Source organism: Moschus berezovskii, chromosome 6, assembly GCF_049115385.1.
Source record: "Moschus berezovskii isolate FMDL1 chromosome 6, NW_MosBer_1.0, whole genome shotgun sequence".
Classification (NCBI taxonomy): domain Eukaryota; kingdom Metazoa; phylum Chordata; class Mammalia; order Artiodactyla; family Moschidae; genus Moschus; species Moschus berezovskii.
In genome coordinates this window covers 29,182,543-29,210,045 of record NC_142465.1, presented here as the reverse complement: position 1 = coordinate 29,210,045, position 27,503 = coordinate 29,182,543, and the positions used below count along the sequence as shown (strand labels likewise).

Genomic DNA, 27,503 nt, shown 5'->3' with positions numbered 1-27,503 from the left:
TCACCACCACTTTTTATTTTCTTTTAAGAAAAAAAAAGTTGCCATCCTAATGGGCATGAGGGAGGTTATAGTTAACTTTTTAAAAATCAACTTTATTGAAAAATGATTTATTTACAGTAAAATCATGCACTATAAGTTTATACCTGATGAGTTTTGACAAATGTATAACCTGTGTAACCACCACCATCACAATTAAGATATAATTTCTAACACACCTAAAGGTTCCCACGTGTCCCTTCCCAGTCAGTTCTCCCTGTTCCTGGCCCCAGATAGTCAGTTCCTTCTGTCACTGTTAGTTAGATATGTATTTCTAGTGTTTCATATAGGGAGAGTCGTTCACGCAAGAAGAACCAGTAGGCATTCTTTTCCTTCTGGCTACTTTTGATCAGTTTAATGTATCTGAGAGTCATCCATGTTATTGTATATATCTGTTTCTCCCTTTGTATGGGTGAGTGGTATTATCTTGTATGGATATACCACATTTGATCCTTTCACCAGTTGGACATTTGAGTGGACCATTTGAATATCCTTTCACCAGTGGACATTTGTTTTCAGTGTTTGGCTAATACAACTGAAGCCAAAATAAACATTTGTATACACATTTTAAAAAATTAATTATCTTCTCTCATAAAACAATGGTGGCAAAAAATGGTGGTAATTCTGTTTGATATACCTATTCAGTGAAATTTAAAGTTTACAATCTGTTTTGGTTTCCAACATTTTTCGAAATTTAGTGTCCATGCAATCCTGCATCTATGAACCCTTGTTTCTAGAGAGAGCACTAAATGGTGTTTGGGACCAGATAGTTCTTGGTTCAGAGAAGGCAATGGCACCCCACTCCAGTACTCTTGCCTGGAAAATCCCATGGACAGAGGAGCCTGGTAGGCTGCAGTCCATGGGGTCGCGAAAAGTCGGACACGACTGAGCGACTTCACTTTCACCTTTCACTTTCCTGCATTGGAGAAGGAAATGGCAACCCACTCCAGCGTTCTTGCCTGGAGAATCCCAGGGATGGGGGAGCTTGGTGGGCTGCCATCTATGGGGTCACACAGAGTTGGACACGACTGAAGCGACTCAGCAGCAGCAGCAGCAGCAGCTCTTGGTCATGCAGTTCCACCTAGAATATTTCAAAACACATCCCTTGTCCTCACAAACTATCAATAAGTGCCTGTTATACCATCAGTCAAAGGCCCATGCACATTTCTGAATGTCCAAAAGGAAAATGTATTCACTTGGGTTGAGAACTTTTCTATACCGATTATCCCTGGGGACATATTTGGGTGCATAGTGTGGGGAGATCAGTCATAAGATTACTGCACTAATCTAGCCAAGATATTGTGGACTGGACTAACGTAGTGAGGATGGAAAATAGACGAGAGTACAAGTTAATTGGGAGGCAGAAGTCATAGGACTGTTTTCTGGCTTATGTGTTGAGATGAAGAATCAATCACTAAGGAAGAGCAGGAAGAATAAGGAAAGAAGAGGGCAAGTAAGCCAACACCTAGCGGTCTGGTAACCAGGTAGGAGGAGAACCATGTGGACATGATGAGCTCTGTAGTGAACCACAGGGATTGGAAAGCTGAAAACTATTTCCAGACACCCTGGCAGATGGATTTCTGGTTTAAGGCCATCAGTTAGATGCATTAATGTGAGATTTGGAAGATAGAAATAAGGGAAAACCTCCTTCTTGCTTAGGGAAGCAAAATCATGAAGAAATTGGGTTTTCCCACAACAGTGCTGCATCATCCAGTCATGGATACTGAGACGTAACTGTGGCAGCTTCCAAGTTCCAAGGACACAGTGTCAGTTCACTGCTCCTGAGCCCAACAGCCCGGTGGCAGTTCCCTGAATGCACCGTCCTGATGTGGCAGAGGCAGCAGCCTCCCTGGCCGGTCAGTTTGGTGTTCTAGGAGCAGCTAGGGATTGCCACTTCTGCTCTTTCAGGGATTTTATAATTATATACAAAATAGCTGGAGGGGATTTTATTTCCTGAAATTGAAAACTACACACAAAATAAAGGGAAAGAGTTTCAAGATGAGGGACTAGTAACAGGGTGAACCTTTCAGGGAGGCGAAGCAAATGAGAAGTAAAAAGTATCCATTGGGTTTGTCTCCATGGGGATCAGTAGTGACTTCAACAAGAGCCATTTCAGGGACAGATTGAAGTAGAATCCCGATTACAATAAGTTGAGGAACAGGTATCTGAATACTGTACATAGAGATTCTTGTGTTATTGTTGGCATTTGCCTATGCTTTGGATTAGTTTGGTATGAAAGAAGAGGTGTGTTTTAGACCCCAGATCTCAAAGTTTTCTAGACTGCTTAACTTACCTGTCAAACCACTTAAATGACTCACTCTGCATTGGTGAGCTTTCTGATCCCCAGATTGCCATGACAGTAGTCCTCAAATTCTTCTTCCTCACTGTGGCAGACTTAACAGCGTTCCCATAGGTTTGGTTCTGTAGTTGTTTTGGGAGGAAACAATCTGGCAAGCTCGTATTCAGAAGACACGATTTGTTTTCTGTGGACCTCAAATCCTATTTCCCTCTTATTTGCTCTGCTACATCCTTCTGAAGTGCCTTTCCTTCCCCATAATTTCCACACCTCTGCATTTGATGCCATGTAAGAAGGCCTTTGCTGGTTTCTGTCTCAGATGGAAGAGGGCAAATCCATACGCTCTGGTCCAGGCCTCTACAGCTTCTCTCACTGAGTGGGATAGTCTTCAGTGCTTAAGTTGTCAAGGGATCTTGGCACTGTTAAGCTGGTGATCATTTTTTTAGTTATTTAATATAAAACAATGTTTATAAATGATGCTCCTTATAGTATTTACAAACTGACTGAAATATGCTTACAGTCACAGTTTTCCAATATTAGGAATTTACTTTTTTTTCCCCATGTGCGTGCTCTTTAGTTTCTAAGGGAAGTAATATCACAAAAGAAAACCCTCTGATGTTCATAGAATGTGGTAAGTGCCTGTGTAGTGGGGAAGTAGATGATAAAGCAGCATGCACTGTTTGATTCCACTTTTGTTCAAAGAAAGATATGTGCTTGGGACTTTCCTGGTGGTCTAAAAGTTAAGACTCCACACTTCTGATTAAGGGGGCATGGGTTTGATCCCTGATAGGGGGACTAAGATCTCGAATGCCATGCAACCAAAAAAGAAAAGAAAAATATATTCCTATATGTGTATTTTAAAAGACTGAAAAGATGTATGCCTATTTTTCTGTGTTGAATACATTACTTTTGAAATACAAAAAAAACATTTTGAAGTGTGTCAAGGACTCACAAAGGTAAAAATAATGTGGATAATATTAACAGAAAAATCAAATGAGAAAAAAATTGATATTTTTAATATGATGCAGTTCTGAAGGTGTGAGCACTGTAATTTATATTCACTTCTGTCAGATTTAGGATGAGGACTCCTTCTCCACAGGGCATGAAAAGGCTTCTTGTGCTATTTCCTTAATAAAGATGGACATATTTATCTCTTGAATTCACAAATAACACAAAGTAATTATCAAAGTCCCTTTTTGTAACTTCTGAAAGCTACTACAATCAGCAGTTTTCCCTTCCCCTCAAAAATAAATGTTCAAGGTTGTGCAAGCAAGAATCTTCTCAACTGTGACAACTTACCTTTTAAAAATCATTTTGAAAGATGGATTCTTTGCTTTTTAGATGCTTCATATTTTCTTTGTACTTTATTTCCAAAGGAGACTGTTAAAGCATGACATTTCAAAGAAGGTTTTTTTGTTGTTTCATTTCTTCCTGATAATTTGTTTTCACAGAAATAGTTGATGAGCTAATTTTAGCATGCCAAAACACCAACAATTGTAATAAATCTACTATTGAGCAAGGAAGACCTATCACAGCCAAAAATAAATAAATAAATTTTAAAATAATATAAAAAAGTTAAGTAATATGAATCCGACTCAACCAAAAAAGCCCAGTGAAAAATGAAACAGAAATACAACTTTGTATAACACATAACCTGTAACTGAATGAAATTAAAATGTTGGTAATCTGGAAGTGCCTATTGCTCTCTCTTCCTCTTTTATTTACTTATTTTAATTTTTTTGACTGTGCCAAGTGGCATAAGGGATCTTAGTTCCATGACCAGGAATTGAACATGTATCCCCTGTAGTAGAAGTGTGTGTGTGGGTGTGTGTGTTTGTGTGTGTGTGTGTGTATGCCTAGTCACTCAGTTGTGTCTAACTCTTTGCAACCTCATAGATTTTAGCCCAGAAGACTCCTCTATCCATGGGATTTTCCAGGCAAGAATACTAGAGTGGGCTGCTATTCCCTTCTTCAGGAGATCTTCTTGACCCAGCGTTTGAACCCAGGTCTCTTGCATTGCAGGCAGATTCTTTACCATCTGAGTTACCAGGGAAGCCCCTTTTTCTTCCTCCTTTTTGAATCTGATTCCAAACAGGGATAAGGAGACAAATAGAAGTGAAGGCGTTGAGACTTCCCTGGTGGTGCAGTGGATAGGGATCCACCTGCCAATGCAATAGACACAGGTTCGATCCCTGGTCTGGGAAGATTCCACATGCTGGGGAACAACTAAGCCTGTGCTCCACAACTACTGAGCCCACCCTGTAGAGCCTGAGAGCCGCAACTACTGAGCGCAGCAACGACTGAGCCTGCATGCTGCAGTTACTAAAGCTTGTGTGCCTAGAGCCTGTGCTCCACAACAAGAGAAGCCACCGCAGTGAGAAGCCTGCACACCAAAACAAAAAATACACCTAGAGAAAGCCCAAGGGCAACAGACTCCAGTTCAGGTCAGTTCAGTTCATTTCAGTTGCTCAGTCGTGTCCGACTCTTTGCGACCCCATGAATCCTAGCCCACCAGGCCTCCCTGTCCATCACCAACTCCTGGAGTTCACTCAAACTCATGTCCATCGAGTCAGTGATGCCATCCAGCCATCTCATTCTCTGTCGTCCCCTTCTCCTCCTGCCCCCAATCCCTCCCAGCATCAGAGTCTTTTCCAGTGAGTCAACTCGTCGCATGAGGTGGCCAAAGTATTGGAGTTTCAGCTTTAGCATCACTCCTTCCAAAGAACACCCAGGACTGATCTCCTTTAGGATGGACTGGTTGGATCTCCTTGCAGTCCAAGAGACTCTCAACAGTCTTCTCCAACACCACAGTTCAAAAGCGTCAATTCTTTGGTGATCAGCTTTCTTCACAGTCCAACTCTCACATCCATACATGACCACTGGAAAAACCATAGCCTTGACTAGACGCACCTTTGTTGGCAAAGTAATGTCTCTGCTTTTTAACAGCAACCAATAAATTAATTAATTAATTAATTATAAATCAAGGCATTTATTACTGAAAGTCCTCCTAGGTAGAGGTGGATTGGAGAACCTGAGGCCAAAGTGGAGTTTCCTAAATCCTTCCCCTGATTGAAAAATACTAGTAACCCTATCCATCAAAGCACAAGCTGGGAAATTGAAACAGGGAGTGGAGACACATATATTGGTGGTTTTGTCACATGGGACTAGGATATGCAGGGCAAACTCATGCTACCTATGAGAAAGTGGTCAGCAAGAGCAAACTATGTTATGACCCAAATAAGGAAAGGTGGTCCAGTATGGCAGAGTCTCACCTGTCCTCCTTGGCTACTGTGGGAGAGGATATTTAAATGAAAATCTTCTTGTGCCTTCCCTGTTTATTTCAGGGTCTTTCTGTCACTCTGCTTCATTGTAGTCCCAACAATTGTCTGAACAACATATCCTAAAAACTGTTGAAAAGGTGCCACTTTGGAGAATGTGGTTAGGTTAAGTAACCATCGTCTGCTCTTCCATTAGCTAAATTGTATCCTCCCATGTGAGAGAATGAGGGGATGGAAGAAGAAATAAGACATGCCCACCCTCATAAGATTTCTTGAAGAGAGGAGATGAAGGACCCTCCTTCTATTGAAATGTGAAGAGATGAAGTATTTTTCTCAATAAAAAACTCTGGCCACATTTTCAAGGCAACTAAAGAATGGTCTTTTCCAAAAATGGTGCCGGGAAACTGGATAATCCACATGCAACAGAAGGAAGTTGGATCTTGTCCTTACTTTATAGAACTAAATGATAGAGCTTAAAGAAAAACAACATTGGTGTAAATCTTTATGATATTGGACTAGGCAATAGTTTCTTAGCTACAACAGCAAAAGCACAAGTGAAAAAAGAAAAAGCAGATCAATTGGACTTGATCAAAATTTAAAACATTTGTGTTGGAAAAAAGGCCATCAAGAAAGTGAAAGACATCTTAAAGAATGGAAGAAAATATTTGTAAATCATATATATGATAAGGGACTTAGAATACAAAGAACTCTTCAGTTCAGTTCAGTTCAGTTCAGTCGCTCAGTCGTGTCCAACTCTTTGCGACCCCATGAATCACAGCACGCCAGGCCTCCCTGTCCATCACCAACTCCCAGAGTTCACTCATGTCCATCGAGTCGGTGATGCCATCCAGCCATCTCATTCTTTGTCATCCCCTTCTCCTCCTAACCCCAAATCCCTCCCAGCATCAGAGTCTTTTCCAGTGAGTCAACTCTCCGCATGAGGTGGCCAAAGTATTGGAGTTTCAGCTTTTGCATCAGTCCTTCCAACGAACACCCAAGATCGATCTCCTTTAGAATAGACTGGTTGGATCTCCTTGCAGTCCAAGACTCTCAAGAGTCTTCTCCAGTACCACAGTTCAAAAGCATCAATTCTTCGGCGATCAGATTTCTTCACAGCCCAACTCTCACATCCATACATGATCACTGGAAAAACCATCTAAATAATAAAAAGATGAATAAACCAATTTTTTTAACTGGGGAAAAGATCTGAATAGATATTTGTTCAAAGAAGACACATAAATTTCTGTCAATTTCATTCTAGTAAAAACTTTAAAGAAATTCTCTTTGGTTGTGATTAACCAACTTAGTAAACATGTAATGGGGAGAGGCTTTAAAAAAGCAAGGAATCAATGTGGAGGTTTTTAATACCCAATAAGTTTTTTTAAATAGAAAAATGCAATCACTTTAGTGTTGAAATTAAAACTTATTTTATTGGAGTGACCATTAAACACCCAGTTTTTGTTAAGTTTAAAGTCAATAAAAACCTATTTATTCTATCTATAAACTCCACTAAAATAACAACTGTCTCCTTTTTTCTTGATTAATATTTGATTAACTCAAACTGAACTGATTTAACTTCCTTTAAGAATGACTCATATACAACTCAATGAATAACAATCCCTTATATATTTTAAAGTGTGTGTATATTTTAATATATTTTGCTCTTATCTAAGTACCTCAAATGCATATTTGTACTCAAACAAAATATTCTCTAGTTTTTAACTTTTATAAAACAAATAAATTAAATTTGGGGGGAATCTCAAATTCTCTTAAATATTCCAATTATAGTTTTGAACTTAGTTAAATTGTATTGAACTTTTAAACTTAATAATCATAGGTGTAAAATCAGTCAACTCAATTTAAACTGAAAGCCCAAGAGGAATCTCTCAGATTCTCTAATTTACCAAAATAGCTTTAATATTGCAAGCATAACAAATGCATGAGTATCCCAGTAATTCAAAATTGCTTTATACATTAAAGCTTTACACATTAAAGCTTTGATTTACTTTATTTCCTCATTTAAATTCTAAACTTTTCTGGGGATCATTTATCCAGCATCTCCTTATTTTTGAGGCTGAGGCTCAGGACCTAAGACGTCATTTTTGGGGTAATTTTTATCAAGCTCTCAAATGGGTTCTCTAAGTCCTTTTTAGAGTCATCATGACAAGAGAGTTCAAGTCTGACTCCTTCAGATAAGGTCGTTTTTTCCCCAGGTTCATCTTTATTGCCTGATTTCTGTAGACCAAATTCCTCAAAACCTAACCTCTATTTCATCATTCTCTTTATGGGTCTTTGAATTCTCTCCCTTCTTCACATTCTTCTTGGGTTCAGAATATCTCTCATATCTTCATCTGTCCCTGTCATAATACACTCAAATTGTACAAATGACACCTAGATAATGATTTCAGTTATGCATATGTTTTATACATAAATGTTTCTCTAATTATGTGTACATACATGTTTCTCTAATTATGTATACCCTGGTGGCTCAGATGGTAAGAATTTGCCTGCAACATGGGAGACCCAAGTTTGGATCTCCTGGAGAAGGGAATGGCTACTCACTCCAGTATTGTTGCATGGAGTATTCCATGGAGCCTTGCAGGCTACAGTCCATGGGGTTGCAAAGAGCTGGACACAACTGAATGACTAACACATAATGGATGTATATAAAACTGAAATGTTAGCAATTTTCCTAGTCACATAAACTCATCCAAACCTAAGTATCTACTCTAATATACCCAAATTCATTGTGAACAGATCATATATACAAGTTTAATGCCTTCATTATCTACTTTGAAACTTTCTTCTGCTAAATAACTCAGTATTGCAAGTAGTAAATTTTCTATTTTTGTGCTCAAAACACTCTGGACTTATGGATAACATAGTCTTTGTGCTGTACCATAGTGTTTATCTAGTTCTTGTGAGCTGACTGTGAGCTCCTAGAGAACATGGCTTTTTCTTCCCTCATTTTTTGTTGTGCTAGAATATATATAACATAGTATTTACCCCATAACATGATGTTTACCCTTTAATCTTTTTAAAATGTGTAATTCAGTGTCAAGGGAACAGTGTCACTGTCACACATTCACAAGCGAACATGACACATACATATAGACAAACAGATCGGTAAATATCTTTAGTCCTTGTTTCTTTCCTAGTGCCTGACCTGTAAATGACACTAGGAAAACGTTTGTTGGACAACCTACTGAATGCATGAATGAGTACATGAATGAACAGATGTTTGATAATTATATAAATTATCAAATTGCTTCTCTCTTTTTAATAAACACATTTAAAATTTCTTGTTTTGAAGCCTTCAAGTTTAGCGGACTCAGTGGATATAGCTACATTTGATCCAGTAATGGACATAAGCCCTATGTCTGACGTGGTGGCCATTATTAAATTGAGAGGACTACAGATAAAGGCCAAGAATATCCTACTTCAATGGCTTGATCACTACAGATTTGCCTTAGGTCAGTTATAGAATCTGTTGTGTTGTTCCACATAATCCATTTCCATCATTCAGACTTCTAGAAGACTAACATTTAAATGCCTCTTCCTTCCAAGGTTTCCCAGAAGGTGAGTTTGTAAACTGGAAGTGCTATACATCTAGATCCTTAACACAGATCCAGATGATTGGCCATTGAAAGAACATCAAAGGAGCCAACCTTAATTTTATTTCTTTCCTTTTTGGAAAAGATAATCTTTTTGGCCAACTTGTGTGTTTTCATAAAGGGAAGTGCTTTCATATTCATTTTTTGGATCAGAAAGTGCTTTTACTCCTCAACCATCACCACTCAATCTCTCCACCCAAACCTCTGTCTTTGCTAATGTCTTTTGTTAATTTGCTGTGTTGAAAGGGGCCTGTGTCCTCACATTGGCATGTGCTGCTGTAATGGCAACTCACCACTTGTATTTGATGACAGTTTCTGATTACCTGTCACTGTTTCAGTTCTTGACTGGTGACATAATGCAGTGGATTCTCGTTATACATGGTGGTTAGATTCTGTAGCATCTCTACCAATACTGAATTAGTGATGTCAAACCACCACTCCTGGGGAAATAGAGAGCAAGCTTCTTACAAGCTTCTGGTCACAATATTTTCAACTGATCAATACATAATCTATTTTATATGTGTTTCTGTATAAAGACATCTTATTTAATACTGTTGATATATTAATTAAACCCATGGTCAACAGCTCTATGAACAGTGCCTGAATGGTAACTCAAGCATTTTCTCATTAAGGCACATAGCAATCTTCTTGCACTTTGGAATAGTAAACAGCACTTCAGTACTAAGCTTGCAGGTGATTTTTAAATGGCAAAATCACCAACAAAAAGCATAAAAATGTGTAAAACATGGCACAAAATAGACCATGTAAAGGACACTGGTTTACAGTATGAGCAGGGAAACAAGAAGCAAAGCATCACCTTGTTTAATCTCAGCTGGGAACGTGCATGAAGCAATTTAAAAATTTCACCACTCTCCATGTCACTGTGATCACAGAAGTGCAATAGATATTGGAGTTATAAATACATTTTAGCAAGTAGGCAAATTCACAAATATAGAATTTATGAGTGACAAGCATCAACTGTATGCTAAATCTAAAAGGCAAGCTTCTCCATTTGAGGAGGTAATTTGCTACCTACTGTGGAATATAGTAGGCTTCCCATGTGGCACTAGTGGTAAAGAACCTGCTTGCCAATAGGAGACATAAGAGATGTGGGTTCGATCCCTGGACTGGGAAGATCCCCTGGAGGAGGGCATGGCAACCCACTCCAGTATTCTTGCCTAGAGAATCCCATGGACAGAGGGGCCTGGTGGGCTACAGTCCATGGAGTCTCAAAGAGTCAGACACAACTGAAGCACCTTAGCATGCACACACATGTAGTATATACCAGAGTTCCCCAAAGGATGTGGCACAGACGTTTAACACAGAAATTGAAAAATAGAACCCCTCAGTCCTCAGGCAGCCAGCTGGGCTGGGGTGAATGAGCCCCTCAGATTGTTGATTCCACCTGCAAGGAGCCTAGTAATTTTACCACTGTGTGCCATACAAATACATCATACTTTCTTTTTACATCATATTTCTATGATAATGATCTCTTATATATAGGGGTTTATAGTCTACAATTTTTTATTTGATAAAAAAAATTTGTAAAGCACTATGTCTAATCATATGGTGCAACTTTCAGAATTAAATAGCTATGCTCAAAGCCTGGTTCTGCCTCTTTCTAGCTGAGTGGACTTGGACTTACCTGTGATGTCATAAAAATAATAGTACCTCATGAAGGTACTTCATTCAGTGGGATTATTTATTTACAGTACTTAGCATATTACCTGGCACAAGATAAGTACAATCTCTCCTATGGATCAGATCTGTTGATAATCTAAAATTTTTCTTTGTTTATTACATAGACGCTATATATTCTCTGAACAGACCGCATAGTGCATTTAAAATAAAAGAACCAACAGAAAGACAATTCTGTAAACAGGTGAATGAGTGTCCAGATTATTTCAGCCTACTTAGTCCATATAGCTCCACCTATAGTGACCTAGGTTCACCAAGCAGTAAAGTATATTCTGTTTATGTTTCAGGATTAGAAACCCAACATATTTGCAAACTGCCCAAGTTTCCACAAAAAGTGGTCAGAAGAAGAATCTCAACAGCAAAATTTCCTTTGAAACAAAGTACAAAGGAAAGCAATGAGAAGAAGGAATATCTTCAATACCAAAATACCTTCCTAAAACTAAAGGGTATGTTTAAGCCTTTGCCTTTCCATCAAATTCAGAAGACCCCAGCCAGCCATCCACCTTTCAGGTAACCAGCTTCATTTGTCTTAATAATTCATGGTTCAGCTTACATTTGAAAGAGCTTTAGACGAATATCTCATTCAGTCCACCTACAAATGCTAAGCAAAGCCTGCTGTTCAGTTGCTTCATGTAAGAGTTCTCTAAGCAGACTGAGTTAAGGTGTGGCCACTTACATGCTGTCAGTGAAAAATCTTTCTTAAAACTGGGACAGGACTTTCCTGGTGGTCCAGTGGTTAAGGTTCTGTGCTTGCAATGCAGGGTGCATGAATTTGACCCCTGGTGGGAGGACTAAGATCCCACATGACCCATGGTATGGCCAAAAGATTTTAAAAAACTGAGACAAACATACATTCAATCATTTGAGTTCTCTACAATCTGCTTCCCAAGAGGCTGTCCATTTAGAAGAAGGAATTTGAATTAATTAGGAATCAAGATTCTGTTTTTACCTCTTCGGTGAACACTGATTGTATGTCAGAAATTTCTGACTCTGCAGTTCTAATGGGGTGGATGAACCTAGTGTCTATTATACAGAGTGAAGTAAGTCAGAAAGAGAAATATAAATATCATATACTAATGCATATATATGGAATCTAGAAAGATGATACCAAAGAATTTATTTGCAGGACAGCAATGGAGAAACAGACATAGAGAACAACCTTATGGACATGGGAAGCGGGGAGGAGAGGGTGAGATGTATGGAGAGGAACATGGAAACTTACATTACCATATGCAAAATAGATAGCCAATGGGAATTTGCTGTATGGCTCAGGAAACTCAAACAGGGGTTCTGTATCAACCTAGAGGGGTGGGATGGGGAGGGAGATGGGAGGGAGGTTCAAAAGGGAGGGGATATATGTATACTTTTGGTTGATTCATGTTGAGGTTTGACAGAAAACAACAAAATTATGTAAGGCAATTATCCTTCAATTTAAAAAATTAATTAATTTAAAAAAAATCTGACTCTGGTAATGGTAAATGAGGGCCAGGAGTTATTGCTTCCCTTGCCGTCTCATGTAATCCTCTCAAAAGAAATATATTCTTGTTTTCTTAGCATAAAAAGCCAAGTTCTTTATGCATTTGTATCTGTGGGAGTAGCTACAAACAGCAGTGCTTCCTCCCTCAGGCAGAGAAAGCCCTAGTGTCATCTTCCTACAGGTCTGGAAGGCATGGGGAAGGGGAGCAGTGGTGGGAAGAGTGGTTGATCTCTACATTGGAATCCACCCTGAGGTGGCAGCATTTGGAAGCCAGAGGAGATGCCTTGGTTCCTCCCACCACATGCACAGCAAACCAGATGGGCCGACATCTGCCAAGACTTCCAGGACCTGAGAATCCCTAGAACTACCAATCTTAATATTGTTTCAGTAATATTTGGTGAAGAAAATGAATTTTTAGAAAAGCGGTAAATGCAACGAGGGCAATGTTCCTAGTATCTGAAGCATTGTCAGCAGATAATGCTGCTAAACAAGCAGTGCTACCAAACCCTTGGCCATGGAATGACTTCTTAAACCAATAACTGTTATCTGCCATCCACGGAGATACAGTCACAGCCAGAAATACAGACGCAGTCCTTGCCCTCCAAGGGCTTCAAGTCTGCAAAGAGAGATTAAGAATGTATACTATTAATCAATGGAAAATAAAGAAGAAAGTGCTATTGGAGTTGTATAGAAGTGAAATGCTGAAGAAGTTTTGAGGAGGGAGAAAAAAATTTTAAAGGATTTGTGGCATCATCAACTCAGTGAACCTGAGTTTGAGCAAACTCTGGGAGACAGTGAAAGACAGGGAAGCCTGGCGTGCTGCAGTCCATGAGGTCGCAAAGAGCCGGACATGACTGAGTGACTGAACAACAGCAACAAGGGAGCCTTTGAGTAGAATCTTGAGTGATGAGGAGAATTTGCATATGCAGGCAGGGAGGGATGGGTAATCCATGTAGAGAGATGAGTAGTAAGAACACTGATAATATTGGTCATGTCAGGGACAGTTAACATTTACTGGGCATTTACTATACACTGAGAAGGCAATGGCAAACCACTCCAGTACTCTTGCCTAGAGAATCCCATGGATGGAGCAGCCTGGTAGGCTGCGGTCCGTGGGGTCGCTAAGGGTCGGACACAACTGAGCGACTTCACTTTCACTTTTTACTTTCACACATTGGAGAAGGAAATGGCAACCCACTCCAGTGTTCTTGCCTGGAGAATCCCAGGGACGGGGGAGCCTGGTGGGCTTCCATCTATGGGGTCACACAGAGTCGGACACAACTGAAGTGACTTAGCAGCAGCAGCAGCAAGTACCATGCTAAACACTGTTCTCCCAAGAAGTCATTTAACATCCATGACACACCTAAGGGGTAACAATAATCCTACCATGCCCTTCCCACCCCCAAAGACAGAGCAAGCAAGCAGTAGAGCAGAGGCATGATGGAGGGGCAGTACAGGCAAAGCACCAGGAGCTAAGCAGTTTGGTTTTACTGATGCTCAAAGTGTAGAAGATGGGATAGGCAGGGTTGGAGCCAGCTCATGGAGGGCCTTGACACTAGGTGAGGCCTGGGAGCAAATAACAAAACTAACCAAATCCTTTAAAATCTGCAATGAGAAAGCATGTAGGCACATGTATTTTAGAGCTAAAATGGCTTTCAAATGATTTCCATGGTGTTCCAGTGGCTAAGACTCTGTGCTTCCAATGCAGGGGGTCAGGGTTCAATCCCTGGTCAGGGAACTAGATCCCACATGCCACAAGTAAAGATCCTTCATACCTCAACTAAGACCTGACACAGCTAAATAAAAATAAATTTTAAAAGTAAATTAAATGGCTTTCAAGTTTGTTGAAAGAAGTTAAAACCCAATCATTTCATGTGAAATGTAGCATTATTTTTATAGTTCAGCTATACAAGTTGCAGACATTTGAAGCGATGAATATCAATCCAATAAGGGAGTCCTTTATTTCTGCAAACCTTAACTGAAACTTTTAAATCCACAGTTGGACTCTGAATCTTGAATTTAGAAAGCAGAAAGGCTTCACCTAACACAGCATCTACCTAATTTAGTATTCACCTAGCCCATGGATTAGAAATAAGCTCCATGCATGAGAAAACCCATCTTACACGCAATCACTGTCTTGTATGGGTTCCATGTTCTAGTTCAGCTGCCAGTCAAATCCTGCACAGAGGACAGGCTGACATCTGGCATAAGGTCCTGATAACATGCTAGCAGAGTATACTAGCTGTGAGATCTTCAGCAGTCAAGTACCTCTCAAAGATTCTGTTTCTTTAATGGGGATAATAAATATTTCACAAGACTGTGAAAGGATTAAGTGAGATAATACAGATCAAGTTTTTAGCACTGTGTCTACCACCCACTCCCCAATATAAAACTGTTAATGTAATATTCAGCCTCTTGTTTTTCTGTTGCTAAGTTGTTTCTGACTCTCTGCGACCCCATGGGCTTCCCTGCCCTTCACTGTCTCCTGGGGTTTGCTCAGATTCATGTCCACTGAGTCGGTGATGCTATCCAACCATCTCATCCTCTGTCATCCCCTTCTCCTCAGTCTTTCCCAGCCTCAATGTCTTTTTCAGTGAGTGGGTTGTTCGCATCAAATGGCCAAAGTATGGGAGCTTCAGCTTTAGTATCAGTCCCTCCAGTGAATATTCAGGGTTGATTTCTTTTAAGATTGTTCAGCCTCTTAGTGAGAGATACATACTGTTTTGTTGTGTGCTTAAGAAATTCATATTCATTCTCTGTATTTGTCATGATGCACATTTGAAGTTAATATTTTGATGCAACCCTCTATATGCAAGTTTATTGTATACATCAGAGAAGAGCAGTGAACAGACAGAAAATGCATCTACATTAATTTTTAAAATTCATGTATTTAAAAAGAAGCTCAGTAACTTTTCACATTTAGAGGTTAATGCACAGGAAAATTATAAATATTTATGCACCCAACATAGGAGCACCACAATATGTAAGACAATTACTAACAAGTATGAAAGGGGAAATTAACAACAATGCAATAATAGTGGGAGATTTTAATACCCCACTTACATCTATGGATAGATCAACTAAACAGAAAATTAACAAGGAAACACAAACTTTAAATGATACAATAGACCAGTTAGACCTAATAGATATCTATAGGACATTTCACCCCAAAACAATGAATTTCACCTTTTTCACAAGCACACACGGAACCTTTTCCAGGATAGATCACAGCCTGGGCCATAAATCTAGCCTTGGTAAATTCAAAAAAAATTGAAATCATTCCAAGCATCTTTTCTGACCGCAATGCAGTAAGATTAGATCTCAGTTATGGGAGAAAAACCATTAAAAATGCCAACATATGGAGGCTGAACAACACGCTGCTGAATAATGAACAAATCATAGAAGAAATCAAAAGAGAAATCAAAATATGCATAGAAATGAATGAAAATGAAAACACAACAACCCAAAACCTCTGGGACACTGTAAAAGCAGTGCTAAGGGGGAAGTTCATAGCAATACAGGCACACCTCAAGAAACAAGAAAAAAGTCAACTAAATAACCTGACTCTACATCTAAAGCAACTAGAAAAGGAAGAAATGAAGAACCCCAGGGTCAGTAGAAGGAAAGAAATTGTAAAAATTAGGGCAGAGATAAATGCCAAAGAAACAAAAGAGACCATAGCAAAAATCAACAAAGCCAAAAGCTGGTTCTTTGAGAAGGTAAATAAAATTGACAAACCATTAGCCAGACTCATCAAGAAACAAAGGGAGAAGAACCAAATCAATAAAATTAGAAATGAAAATGGAGAGATCACAACCGACAACACAGAAATACAAAGGATTATTAGAGAATACTATCAGCAATTATATGGCAATAAAATGAATAACTTGGAAGAAATGGACAAATTCCTAGAAAAGTGCAACTTTCCAGAACTGAACCAGGAAGAAATAGAAAATCTGAATAGAACCATCACAAGCACAGAACTAGAGAGTATAATCAGAAATCTTCCAGCAAACAAAAGCCCAGGTCCAGACGGCTTCACAGCTGAATTCTACCAAAAATTTAGAGAAGAGCTAACACCTATTCTACTCAAACTCTTCCAGAAAATTGCTGAGGAAGGGAAACTTCCAAACTCATTCTATGAGGCCACCATCACCCTAATCCCAAAACCTGGTAAAGATCCCACAAAAAAAGAAAACTACAGGCCAATATCACTGATGAACATAGATGCAAAAATCCTTAACAAAATTCTAGCAATCAGAATCCAACAACACATTAAGAAGATCATACATCATGACTAAGTGGGCTTTATCCCAGGAATGCAAGGATTCTTCAATATCCGCAAATCAATCAACATAATACACCACATTAACAAACTGAAAAATAAAAATCATATGATTATCTCAATAGATGCAGAGAAAGCCTTTGACAAAATTCAACATCCATTTATGATAAAAACTCTCCAGAAAGTGGGAATAGAAGGGACATATCTCAACATAATAAAAGCTATATATGACAAACCCACAGCAAACATTATCCTCAATGGTGAAAAACTGAAAGCATTTCCCCTAAAGTCAGGAACAAGACAAGGGTGTCCACTCTCACCACTACTATTCAACATAGTTCTGGAAGTTTTGGCTACAGCGATCAGAGGAGAAAAAGACATAAAAGGAATACAAATTGGAAAAGAAGAAGTAAAACTTTCACTGTTCGCTGATGACATGATCCTCTGCACAGAAAGCCCTAAAGACTCTACCAGAAAACTACTAGAGCTAATCAATGAATACAGTAAAGTCACAGGATATAAAATCAACACACAGAAATCACTTGCATTCCTATACACTAATAATGAGAAAATAGAAAGAGAAATTAAAGAAACTATTCCATCCACTGTTGCAATGAAAATTAAATACTTAGGAATATATCTACCTAAGGAAACAAAAGACTTGTACATAGAAAACTATAAAACACTAGTGAAAGTAATCAGAGGACACTAATAGATGGAGAAATATACCGTGTTCGTGGATTAGAAGAATAAATATTGTAAAAATGAGTATACTACCCAAAGTAATTTATACATTCAATGCAATCCCTATCAAGCTATGAACGGTATTTTTCACAGAACTAGAACAAATAATCTCACAATTTGTATGGAAATACAAAAAACCTCGAATAGCCAAAGCAATCTTGAGGAAGAAAAATGGAACTGGGGGAATTAACCTGCCTGACTTCAGGCTCTACTACAAAGCCACAGTCATCAAGACAGTATGGTACTGGCATAAAGACAGAAATATAGATCAATGGAACAAAATAGAAAGCCCAGAGATAAATCCACGCACCTATGGACACCTTATCTTTGACAAAGGAGGCAAGAATATAAAATGGAGAAAAGACAGTCTCTTTAACAAGTGGTGCTGGGAAAACTGGTCAGCCACTTGTAAAAGAATGAAACTAGAACACTTCCTAACACCATACACCAAAATAAACTCAAAATGGATTAGAGAGCTAAATGTAAGCCCAGAAACTATAAAACTCCTAGAGGAGAACGTAGGCAAAACACTCTCTGACATAAATCACAGCAGGATCCTCCAAGACCCACCTCCAAGAATATTGGAAATAAAAGCAAAAATAAACAAATGGGACCTAATTAAAATCAAAAGCTTCTGCACAGCAAAGGAAACTATAAGCAAGGTGAAAAGACAGCCTTCAGAATGGGAGAAAATAATAGCAAATGAAGCAACTGATAAAGGATTAATCTCCAAAATGTACAAGCAGCTCCTGCAGCTCAATTCCAGAAAAATAAATGACCCAATCAAAAAATGGGCCAAAGAACTAAACAGACATTTCTCTAAAGCAAACATAAAGATGGCTAACAAACACATGAAAAAATGCTCAACATCCCTCATAATCAGAGAAATGCAAATCAAAACCACAATGAGATACCATTTCACACCAGTCAGAATGGCTGCTATCCAAAAGTCTACATGCAATAAATGCTGGAGAGGGTGTGGAGAAAAGGGAACCCTCTTACACTGTTGGTGGGAATGCAAACTAGTACAGCCACTATGGAGAACAGTGTGGCGATTCCTCAAAAAACTGGAAATAGAACTGCCATATGATCCAGCAATCGCACTGCTGGGCATACACCCCGAGGAAACCAGAATTGAAAGAGACACATGTACTCCAATGTTCATTGCAGCACTGTTTATAATAGCCAGGACATGGAAGCAACCTAGATGTCCATCTGCAGATGAATGGATAAGAAAGCTTTGGTACATATACACAATGGAGTATTACTCAGCCATTAAAAAGAATGCATTTGAACCAGTTCTAATGAGGTGGATGAAACTAGAGCCTATTATACAGAGTGAAGTAAGCCAGAAAGAAAAACACCAATACAATATACTAACGCATATATATGGAATTTAGAAAGATGGAAATGATAACCCTGTATACAAGACAGCAAAAGAGACACAGATGTATAGAACAGTCTTTGGGACTCTGTGGGAGAGGGTGAGGGTGGGATGGTTTGGGAGAATGGCATTCAAACATGTATATTATCATATGTGAAACAAATCGCCAGTTCAGGGTCGATGCATGTTACAGGATGCTGGGGGCTGGTATGCGGGGATGACCCAGAGGGAGGATAAGGGGAGGAGGGAGGTGGGAGGGAGAACTCATGTACACCCGGGGCGGATTCATGTCAATGTATGGCTGCTGCTGCTGCTGCTAAGTCACTTCAGTCGTGTCTGACTCTGTGCGACCCCACAGACGGAAGCCCACCAGGCTCCCCCATCCCTGGGATTCTCCAGGCAAGAACACTGGAGTGGGTTGCCATTTCCTTCTCCAATGTGTGAAAGTGAAAAGTGAAAGTGAAGTTGCTCAGTCGTGTCTGACCCTTAGCGACCCCACGGACTGCAGCCTACCAGGCTGCTCCATCCATGGATTTTCTAGGCAAGAGTACTGGAGTGGCTTGCCATTTCCTTCTCCAATGTATGGCAAAACCAACCAATATAATATTGTAAAATAATTAGCCTCCAATAAAAATTAAAAAAAAATAAAAGAAAATGCTAGTAATAAAGTATTTCTTGGATGTCTCAAAATGCTGAAAAAAATGAACAGATGTGCAAACACACTAAGATTTAGTTTTAGATTAATTAAGCCCATGAAGTCCCCATGTAATACACCTTCCAGTTCCAATTTCTCCTTTTAGACACAAGCAAGTTGCTACATTCTTTATAATGGTTCACAGTCACCATTGATGAAGTTGAACTATAGGAGCAAGTTTAAACAGCCCTTTGTTTTCAGAACTATCCATCCTATTAGGAGGTATGTAACATGCTCCAAAGAATAAGAACAGAATTTTTAAAGTCCACATTCTACTCATAAAATCAGAATGAAGAAAACCAGTAACATCTGTGCAATATAGTGCAGGATTTTTTACAGAAGACTGTTAAAGGCTATAGCAGTCTATAAATTAAAACAAGTATGCACTCATCTCACATGCTAGTAAAGTAATGCTCAAAATTCTCCAAGCCAGGCTTCAGCAATATGTGAACCGTGAACTTCCAGATGTTCAAGCTGGTTTTAGAAAACGCAAAGGAACCAGAGATCAAATTGCCAACATCCGCTGGATCATGGAAAAAGCAAGAGAGTTCTAGAAAAACATATATTTCTGCTTTATTGACTATGCCAAAGCCTTTGACTGTGTGGGTCACAATAAACTCTGGAAAATTCTGAAAGAGATGGGAATACCAGACCACCTGACCTGCCTCTTGAGAAACCTGTATGCAGGTCAGGAAGCAACAGTTAGAACTGGAAGTGGAACAAAAGACTGGTTCCAAATAGGAAAAGGAGTGCGTCAAGGCTGTATATTGTCACCTTGCTTATTTAACTTCTATGCAGAGTACATCAAGAGGAACGCTGGGCTGGAAGAAGCACAAGCTGGAATCAAGATTGCCGGGAGAAATATCAATAACCTCAGATATGCAGATGACACCACCCTTATAGCAGAAAGTGAAGAGGAACTCAAAGGCCTCTTGATGAAAGTGAAAGAGGAGAGTGAAAAAGTTGGCTTAAAGCTCAACATTCAGAAAACTAAGATCATGGCATCTGGTCCCATCACTTCATGGGAAATAGATGGGGAAACAGTGGAAACAGTGTCAGACTTCATTTTTTTTGGCTCCAAAATCACTGCAGACGGTGATTGAAGCCATGAAATTAAAAGATGCTTACTCCTTGGAAGGAAAGTTATGACCAACCTAGATAGCATATTAAAAAGTAGAAACATTACTTTGCCAACAAAGGTCTGTCTAGTCAAGGCTATGGTTTTTCCCATGGTCATGTATGGATGTGAGAGTTGGACTGTGAAGAAAGCTGATCGCTGAAGAATTGATGCTTTTGAACTGTGGTGCTGGAGAAGACTCTTGAGAGTCCCTTGGACTACAAGGAGATCCAACCAGTCCATTCTAAAGGAGATCAATCCTGGGTGTTCATTGGAAGGACTGATGCTGAAGCTGAAACTCCAATACTTTGGCCACCTGATGCGAAGAGTTGACTCATTGGAAAAGACCCTGATGCTGGGAAGGATTGGGGGTGGGAGGAGAAGGGGATGACAGAGGATAAAATGGCTGGATGGCATCACCAACTCAATGGACATGAGTATGAGTGAACTCCGGGAGTTGGTGATGGACAGGAAGGCCTGGTGTGCTGTGATTCATGGGGTCGCAAAGAGTCGGACACGACTGAGCGACTGAACTGAACTGATTCAGTTACAGATCTTTGAGCACTGTCTACGTAAATGCTATTTGACGAAAGAAATGAAATCAGCCACAGTATGAGGAGCACATAAGCACAGAGTTTTACCCACTAGAGTGATCTGTATGAGTGACAGTTCACAATCAGGTATTAATATGTCCTTTCCCTAAATTTTTTAAATATGATCAATTGATTTTTTTTAATGATTTATTTATTTAAGTTTTTGGAGGGTTGCACTGGATCTTTGTTGCTGTGCACAGACTTTCTCTAGCGGAGGTGAGCAGGGGCTGCTCTTCCTTGTGGTGCACAGGCTTCTCATTGCAGTGGCTTCTCTTGTGGAGCACAAGCTCTAGGCACTGGGGCTTCAGTAGTTGCAGCAAGTGAGGTCAGAAGTTGTGGTGCATTGGCTTAACTGCTCCAAAACATGTGGAATTTTCCTGGACCAGGGATTGAACCCGTGTTCCCTGCGTTGGTAGACAGATTCTTATCCACTGTACTATCAGGGAAGTCCTTTCCCTAACTTTCCATGCTTTGTTTCTAATTGTTTCAGCAAGTGCACATTTTAAATCATTACATTTGTGGTGGACATCTGTGAACATTTTTCTAACTGAATAACCAAGAATCATTTCCATCTTCACCCTTCCTAATAGGACCCCAATTTTATTTAATATTCATCATTCCTTCCACAGCCCAGGTGCCTTAGAGGCAGTGATGCCATTCAACCATCTCATCTTCTGTCATCCCCTTCTCCTCCTGCCCTCAGTCTTTCCCAGTATCAGGGTCTTTTCCAGTGAGTTGGCTCTTCTCATCAGGTAGCCAAAGGACTGAAGCTTCAGCTTTAGCATAAGTCCTTTCAATGTATATTCAGGGTTGATTTTCACTGGGATTGACTGATTTGATTTCCTTGCAGTCCAAGGGACTCTCAAGAGTTTTCTCCAGCACCACAATTTGAAAGCATCAATTCTTTGGCACTCAGTTTTCTTTATGGTTCAACTCTCATATCCATACATGGCCACTGGAAAAACCATAGCTTTGACTAGATGGACCTTTGTTGGCAAAGTGATGTCTCTGCTTTTTAATAAGCTATCTAATGCTGTAGTTCAAAGGGGTCATAAAGACTAGGACACGACTTAGCAACTGAACAACAACAGCAAGGTTTGTCATACCTTTTCTTCCAAGAAGCAAGAGTCTTTTAATTTTGTGACTGCAGTCACTGTCCACAGTGATTTTGGAGACCAGGAAAATAAAATCTGTCACCGTTTCCGTTTTTTCCCATCTATTTGCCATGAAGTGATGGGACCAGATGCCATGATCTTCATTTTTTGAATATTGAGTTTTAAGCCTGTTTTTTCACTCTCCTATTTCACCCTCATCAAGAGGCTTCTCTTCACTTTCTGCCATTAGGCTGGTATCATCTGCATGTGAAAGTGTTAGTCCCTTAGCCATGTCTGACTCTTTGTAACCCCATGGATTGTAGCCCTTCAGGCACCTCTGTCCACAGAATTCTCCAGGCAACAATACTGGAGTGGGTAGCTATTCCCTTCTCCAGGGGATCTTCCCAACCTAGGGATCAAACCAAACCTGGATCTCCTGCACTGCAGGCAGATTCTTTATCATCTGAGCCTCTCGGCATATCCTCTCTAGTAATATATGTAAATCAACACAGGACCATGCCACGGGCACTTCATCTTCAGGAGTCAGTGAGAAAGCAGGACCATAATAGAAAAGAATACACACTGGTTCTAGTTCCAACCCTTTCCATTACTACTTGTGTGGTTTTGGTCAAATTATTGAATTTTCTAAGTCTCAGTTTCCCCATTTCTAAGAGGAAATAAAGTAAATATTTTATGGACCAACAGTCTTCTTACACTGTTAAACTGCTCTGAATATGCAGCTTGGTTTCAGAAACCTAGGGGCCTATATAGCCGAAAAAAAAAAATTACATTGAACTCTTTTAGTGTATCGACAAGTATTTTAGTATGATGGCAAACAGAATTCTGTCCAGAATTAAATTTCTTTCCTTTACTAAAGTAGCCACTTTGATACTTTGGTGTTTTTAAAAGATATATTTTTTCTCTCCTTTCAATACTTTAAACATGATTTCAACCATTGCATTTCTAGGCTTCCTCTCCCCATTGAGAACAAGGATGCATGGTTTGCCTCCCAACTGGTTTGTCCTGTGGTCCTAAGATGGACACTGTGTGGGAATGAAAGGAACAAATGCCAATGTAGCACTTACCAAATCCCTGAAGTGACAGACCTGGAATATGATCACCTAATATTTGACCAGCTGTCCTCTGTGGATCAGATCATTATAGTCTATGTGTTCTCAGCTAAGGAAAAGGACAAGACTATGAAAGAAATGGCCAAACTGTATAGGAGACTGAATAGACATAGAAGCATGCCTTGTATTCAGGTGAGTATCATGTGTATAAAGGCAAACTGTATAATAATGTTTACTTGCATGTTATATCTTCATATATTTCCTCAGCCACACAAAGGATCATTCAGTTCAGTTCAATTGCTCAGTCGTGTCCGACTCTTTGCAACCCCATGGACTGCGGCATGCCAGGCCTCCCTGTCCATCACCAACTCCCGGAGTTTTCCCAAACTCATGTCCATCGAGTTGGTGATGCCATCCAGCCATCTCATCCTCTGTTGTCCCCTTCTCCTCCCACCTTCAATCTTTTGCAGCATCAGGGTCTTTTCCAATGAGTCAGTTCTTCGCATTAGGTGGCCAAAGTATTGGAGTTTCAGCTTCAGCATCAGCCCTGATCTCCTTTAGGATAGACTGGTTGGATCTCCTTGCAGTCCAAGGGACTCTCAAGAGTCTTCTCCAGCATCACAGTTCAAAAGCATCAATTCTTCCGTGCTCAGCTTTCTTTATAGTCTAACTCTCACATCCATACATGACCACTGGAAAAACCATAGCCTTGACTAGACGGACCTTTGTTGACAAAGTAATGTCTCTGCTTTTTAATATGCTGTCTAGGTTGGTCATAGTTTTTCTTCCAAGGAGCAAGCGTCTTAATTTCATGGCTGCAGTCACCATCTGCAGTGATTTTGGAGCCCCCCAAAATAGAGTCTGACACTGTTTCCACTGTTTCCCTATTTGCCATGAAGTGATGGGACTGGATGCTGTGATCTTTGTTTTCTTAATGTTGAGCTTTAAGTCAACTTTTTCACTCTCCTCTTTCACTTTCATCAAGGGGCTCTTTAGTTCTTCTTTACTTTCTGCCATAAGGGTGGTGTCATCTGCATATCTGAGGTTATTGATATTTCTCCCGGCAATCTTGATTCCAGCTTGTGCTTCATCCAGCTCAGCATTTCTCATGATGTACTCTGCATATGAGTTAAATAAGCATGGTGACAATATACAGCCTTGACGTACTGTTTTGCCTATTTGAGGATCATGGAAGGAGTTTTTCCTCCATATTTCTAAATTGAGGTATGGCCTTCCTATAACAAAGGTCAGAAATCTTAAGGATATGTAGATGAATGAACTTTCACTTGTATATACACCTATAAAATCACCACTCAGATCAAGATATAGAGTATTTACAGACCTGAAAAAGCTCCCCCTTGCCCCTTCTCAGTCAATATTCTACCACCTAATCATCCCAGGTAACCACTATCTGACTTCTATCACAATAAATTAGCTTTTTCTGTTTTAAATTCTCATATACATAGCATTATCCCTGGAGGAGGTCATGGCAACCCACTCCAGTATTCGTGCCTGGAGAATACCATGGACAGAGGCTTAGTTTATTTAGGATAAAAGAGCTGGACACAACTGAAGCAACTTAGCATGCATGCCTGCATATCCGGAATTATATAGTGTGCACATTTTAAAACACACAGTACACTTTTGTGTTTCCTCTGTCAGAGAATAAGAATGGTAAATACCAGTCATACCAACATGCTCCTATTCTGCATACATTGCAGACATTACTAATCCATTATTTTCAGCTGAGCTTGGACTGGGCCCTAACTCTTATTTGTGGTTATATTTCAAATAGCCACTAAAAGTTGGTCTGAGAAGGCACTAATGAAACATCTTCTACATGATAGCCTTTACCCTCAACTCATTTAATAAATCTCTAAAGCTTGTTTTTTCCCCCAGTGTTTAACAACTTAATTTATTTTTTATATTTCTATGTGGTCATTTTTTAAATTTACATTTTAATTGGAGGAAAATTGCTTTACAATGTTGTGTTGGTTTCTGCTGTACAACAAGGTGAATCAGTCATAATTATACATGTATATCTCCCCTCCATCTTGAGCCTCCCTCCCCTCCAGGTCATCATAGAACACTAGGCTCGGCTCCCTGTGTTATTTAGCAACTTCCCACTAGGTAGCTCTTTTACACATAATTGTACATATATGTCAATGCTACTTTCTCACTTCATCCCACCCTCTCCTTCCCTGCCTGTGTCCATGAGTCTGTTCTCAATGTCTGCATCTCCATTCTTTCCCTGCAAACAGGTTCATCAGTACCATTTTTCTAGATTCCACATATATGCTTTAATATACGATATTTGTTTTTCTTATTCTGCCAGTAAGTCTCTAAATCTTATTCATTCTATTATTGTGACTTTTTTCCCCCCTATTTATTCCTTCATCTCAATCCCAAAGCTTCTGCTTATCTCAGACTTTGATTTTCTCCAGTGGACTCCCTGAAAGAGTTTCCTACTTCTCCTCTCGATTGTTCTGATATTTCCGACACATCAAAAGGTGTTCTTTTTCATATCTGATCACGCATCATCTTCTGCTTAAAACCCTCTAAGGATTTCTTTTAGAGTCCAATACAGGTTTCTTTGTGTGACATTGAGGGTCTCTTCCACAGGGCTTTTCCAGCCCTGCCTGGTCCGTTCATGATCCCAGCCCCAGTTATAGCCCTGGGGGATGCTTTACAGAACTGTTGAGAGCCCAGGTCTTGTTCTTCATCAGGCTGAAGCATGTGAAAGCTGAGGGCTTGGGCCATGTGGCCCCTTGTGGAACTACTTTCAATGAGATGCCTTTTGGGATGTTGCCCTGAATATGCTCTGAGCTTCTTCTGAGGGATATTCTATTATTTGCTACAAGTTTGATGTCCTAGAATTGAAACGAAGTGTGAAAATTGTCTCTTTGAATGAGAAGCTAGAAAAGTTTTATTTCCTTTGAGGATCTGGTTGGTTTCTTCTTTCCTGGTAATGAGGTTTTTGGTGCCCAACTGAGTTTCTGTTTTCACTTTGCTTGAAAATACAGAGCAAAGTTTTATACTGAATCATAACAATACAGTAAGAACTTATGGACCACTTATCTAAAATCCATTTCTTCTTTTTGAATCTAGAGCTTCTGTTTATATTAAAATCTTCTCATTGTAATTTTTATAATTTATGATTTTTTTAGGCTATATTTACCTCCTATAAACCATCTCAGGTTTTTGCTAAAAAGGCAGAGTGTAAACAACAAATTTAAAATGTAAATTTGGCTAAGGAAGTATTATTTTGTCCAGCAGAGTTGAGAGTAACCTTGCAGGGAGGTGACATGAAAGTTTGTAAGTTTGGATGGTAAAGAAAGAGAATCTGGGCATTACTGGCTATGTACCTTATGCTTCCAAAAAGTAGATTCTGTTTTAGCTCATAAAAAGGAAAAAAACGATCCCATACCAGTGACAGTGAAGGGAATACTCATAAGAGTAGAGATGGTTATAAAACACAGGAAATTCACCTGAGAATCCCAGTCTCCTCAAAAAGAGTTGTCTGGCCTTCATTCTCTACAGTTCCACCTAACCAGGGACCTGGTAGAGTTCCCTGCATAGTGCTGAAATTGCTGAAGCTGTACATGGAAGCTGAACAGCAGTGGGAATTCACTGGATATGCTGGTGGAAGCATCCAGGGTACAGACAAAGCTCTCAGAAGGGTGGCCTGAACCACAGAGTCTGCTGGAGTCCACTGCCTACCAGCTGGAAGCTTCTGGATGGCAGGATCATGTCTTATTCACATTAGAGCCCCAATGGCTATCACAGGACCTAAGGATTGATTAACACTTGAAACATGTTTATCAAATGAATAAATGGACTGATGAGTGAGTAAATGACTCTTCAGCCTGAAGGCCAGATATGGCAGTATGTGTGTATGTGCGTGCTTAGCTGTGCTCTACTCTTTGCAATCTTATGGATTGTAGCCCGCAAAGCTTCTCTGTCCATGGAATTTTCTAAGCAAGAACACTGGATTGGGTTGCAATTTCCTGCTCCAGGGTATCTTCCCAACCCAGGGATCGAAACTGTGTCTCTTGTATCTTGCATTGGCAGGTGGATTCTTTACCACTGCACCATTTGTGAAGCCCATGAGGGCATATTGTCA

At 39.7% G+C, this 27,503-nt stretch overlaps 1 protein-coding gene across 1 annotated transcript in view; it reads left to right on the top strand.

Moving 5' to 3' along the window:
* Positions 1 to 27,503, top strand: part of LOC129535967 (uncharacterized) — a 126,958-nt gene that overhangs the window by 54,148 nt on the left and 45,307 nt on the right. The window contains exons 10-12 of the mRNA XM_088836980.1: positions 8,924 to 9,083; positions 11,210 to 11,432; positions 23,278 to 23,572. Of these exons, the coding sequence (XP_088693106.1) occupies positions 8,924 to 9,083; positions 11,210 to 11,432; positions 23,278 to 23,572 (678 nt within the window). The remainder of the gene's footprint in view (positions 1 to 8,923; positions 9,084 to 11,209; positions 11,433 to 23,277; positions 23,573 to 27,503) is intronic.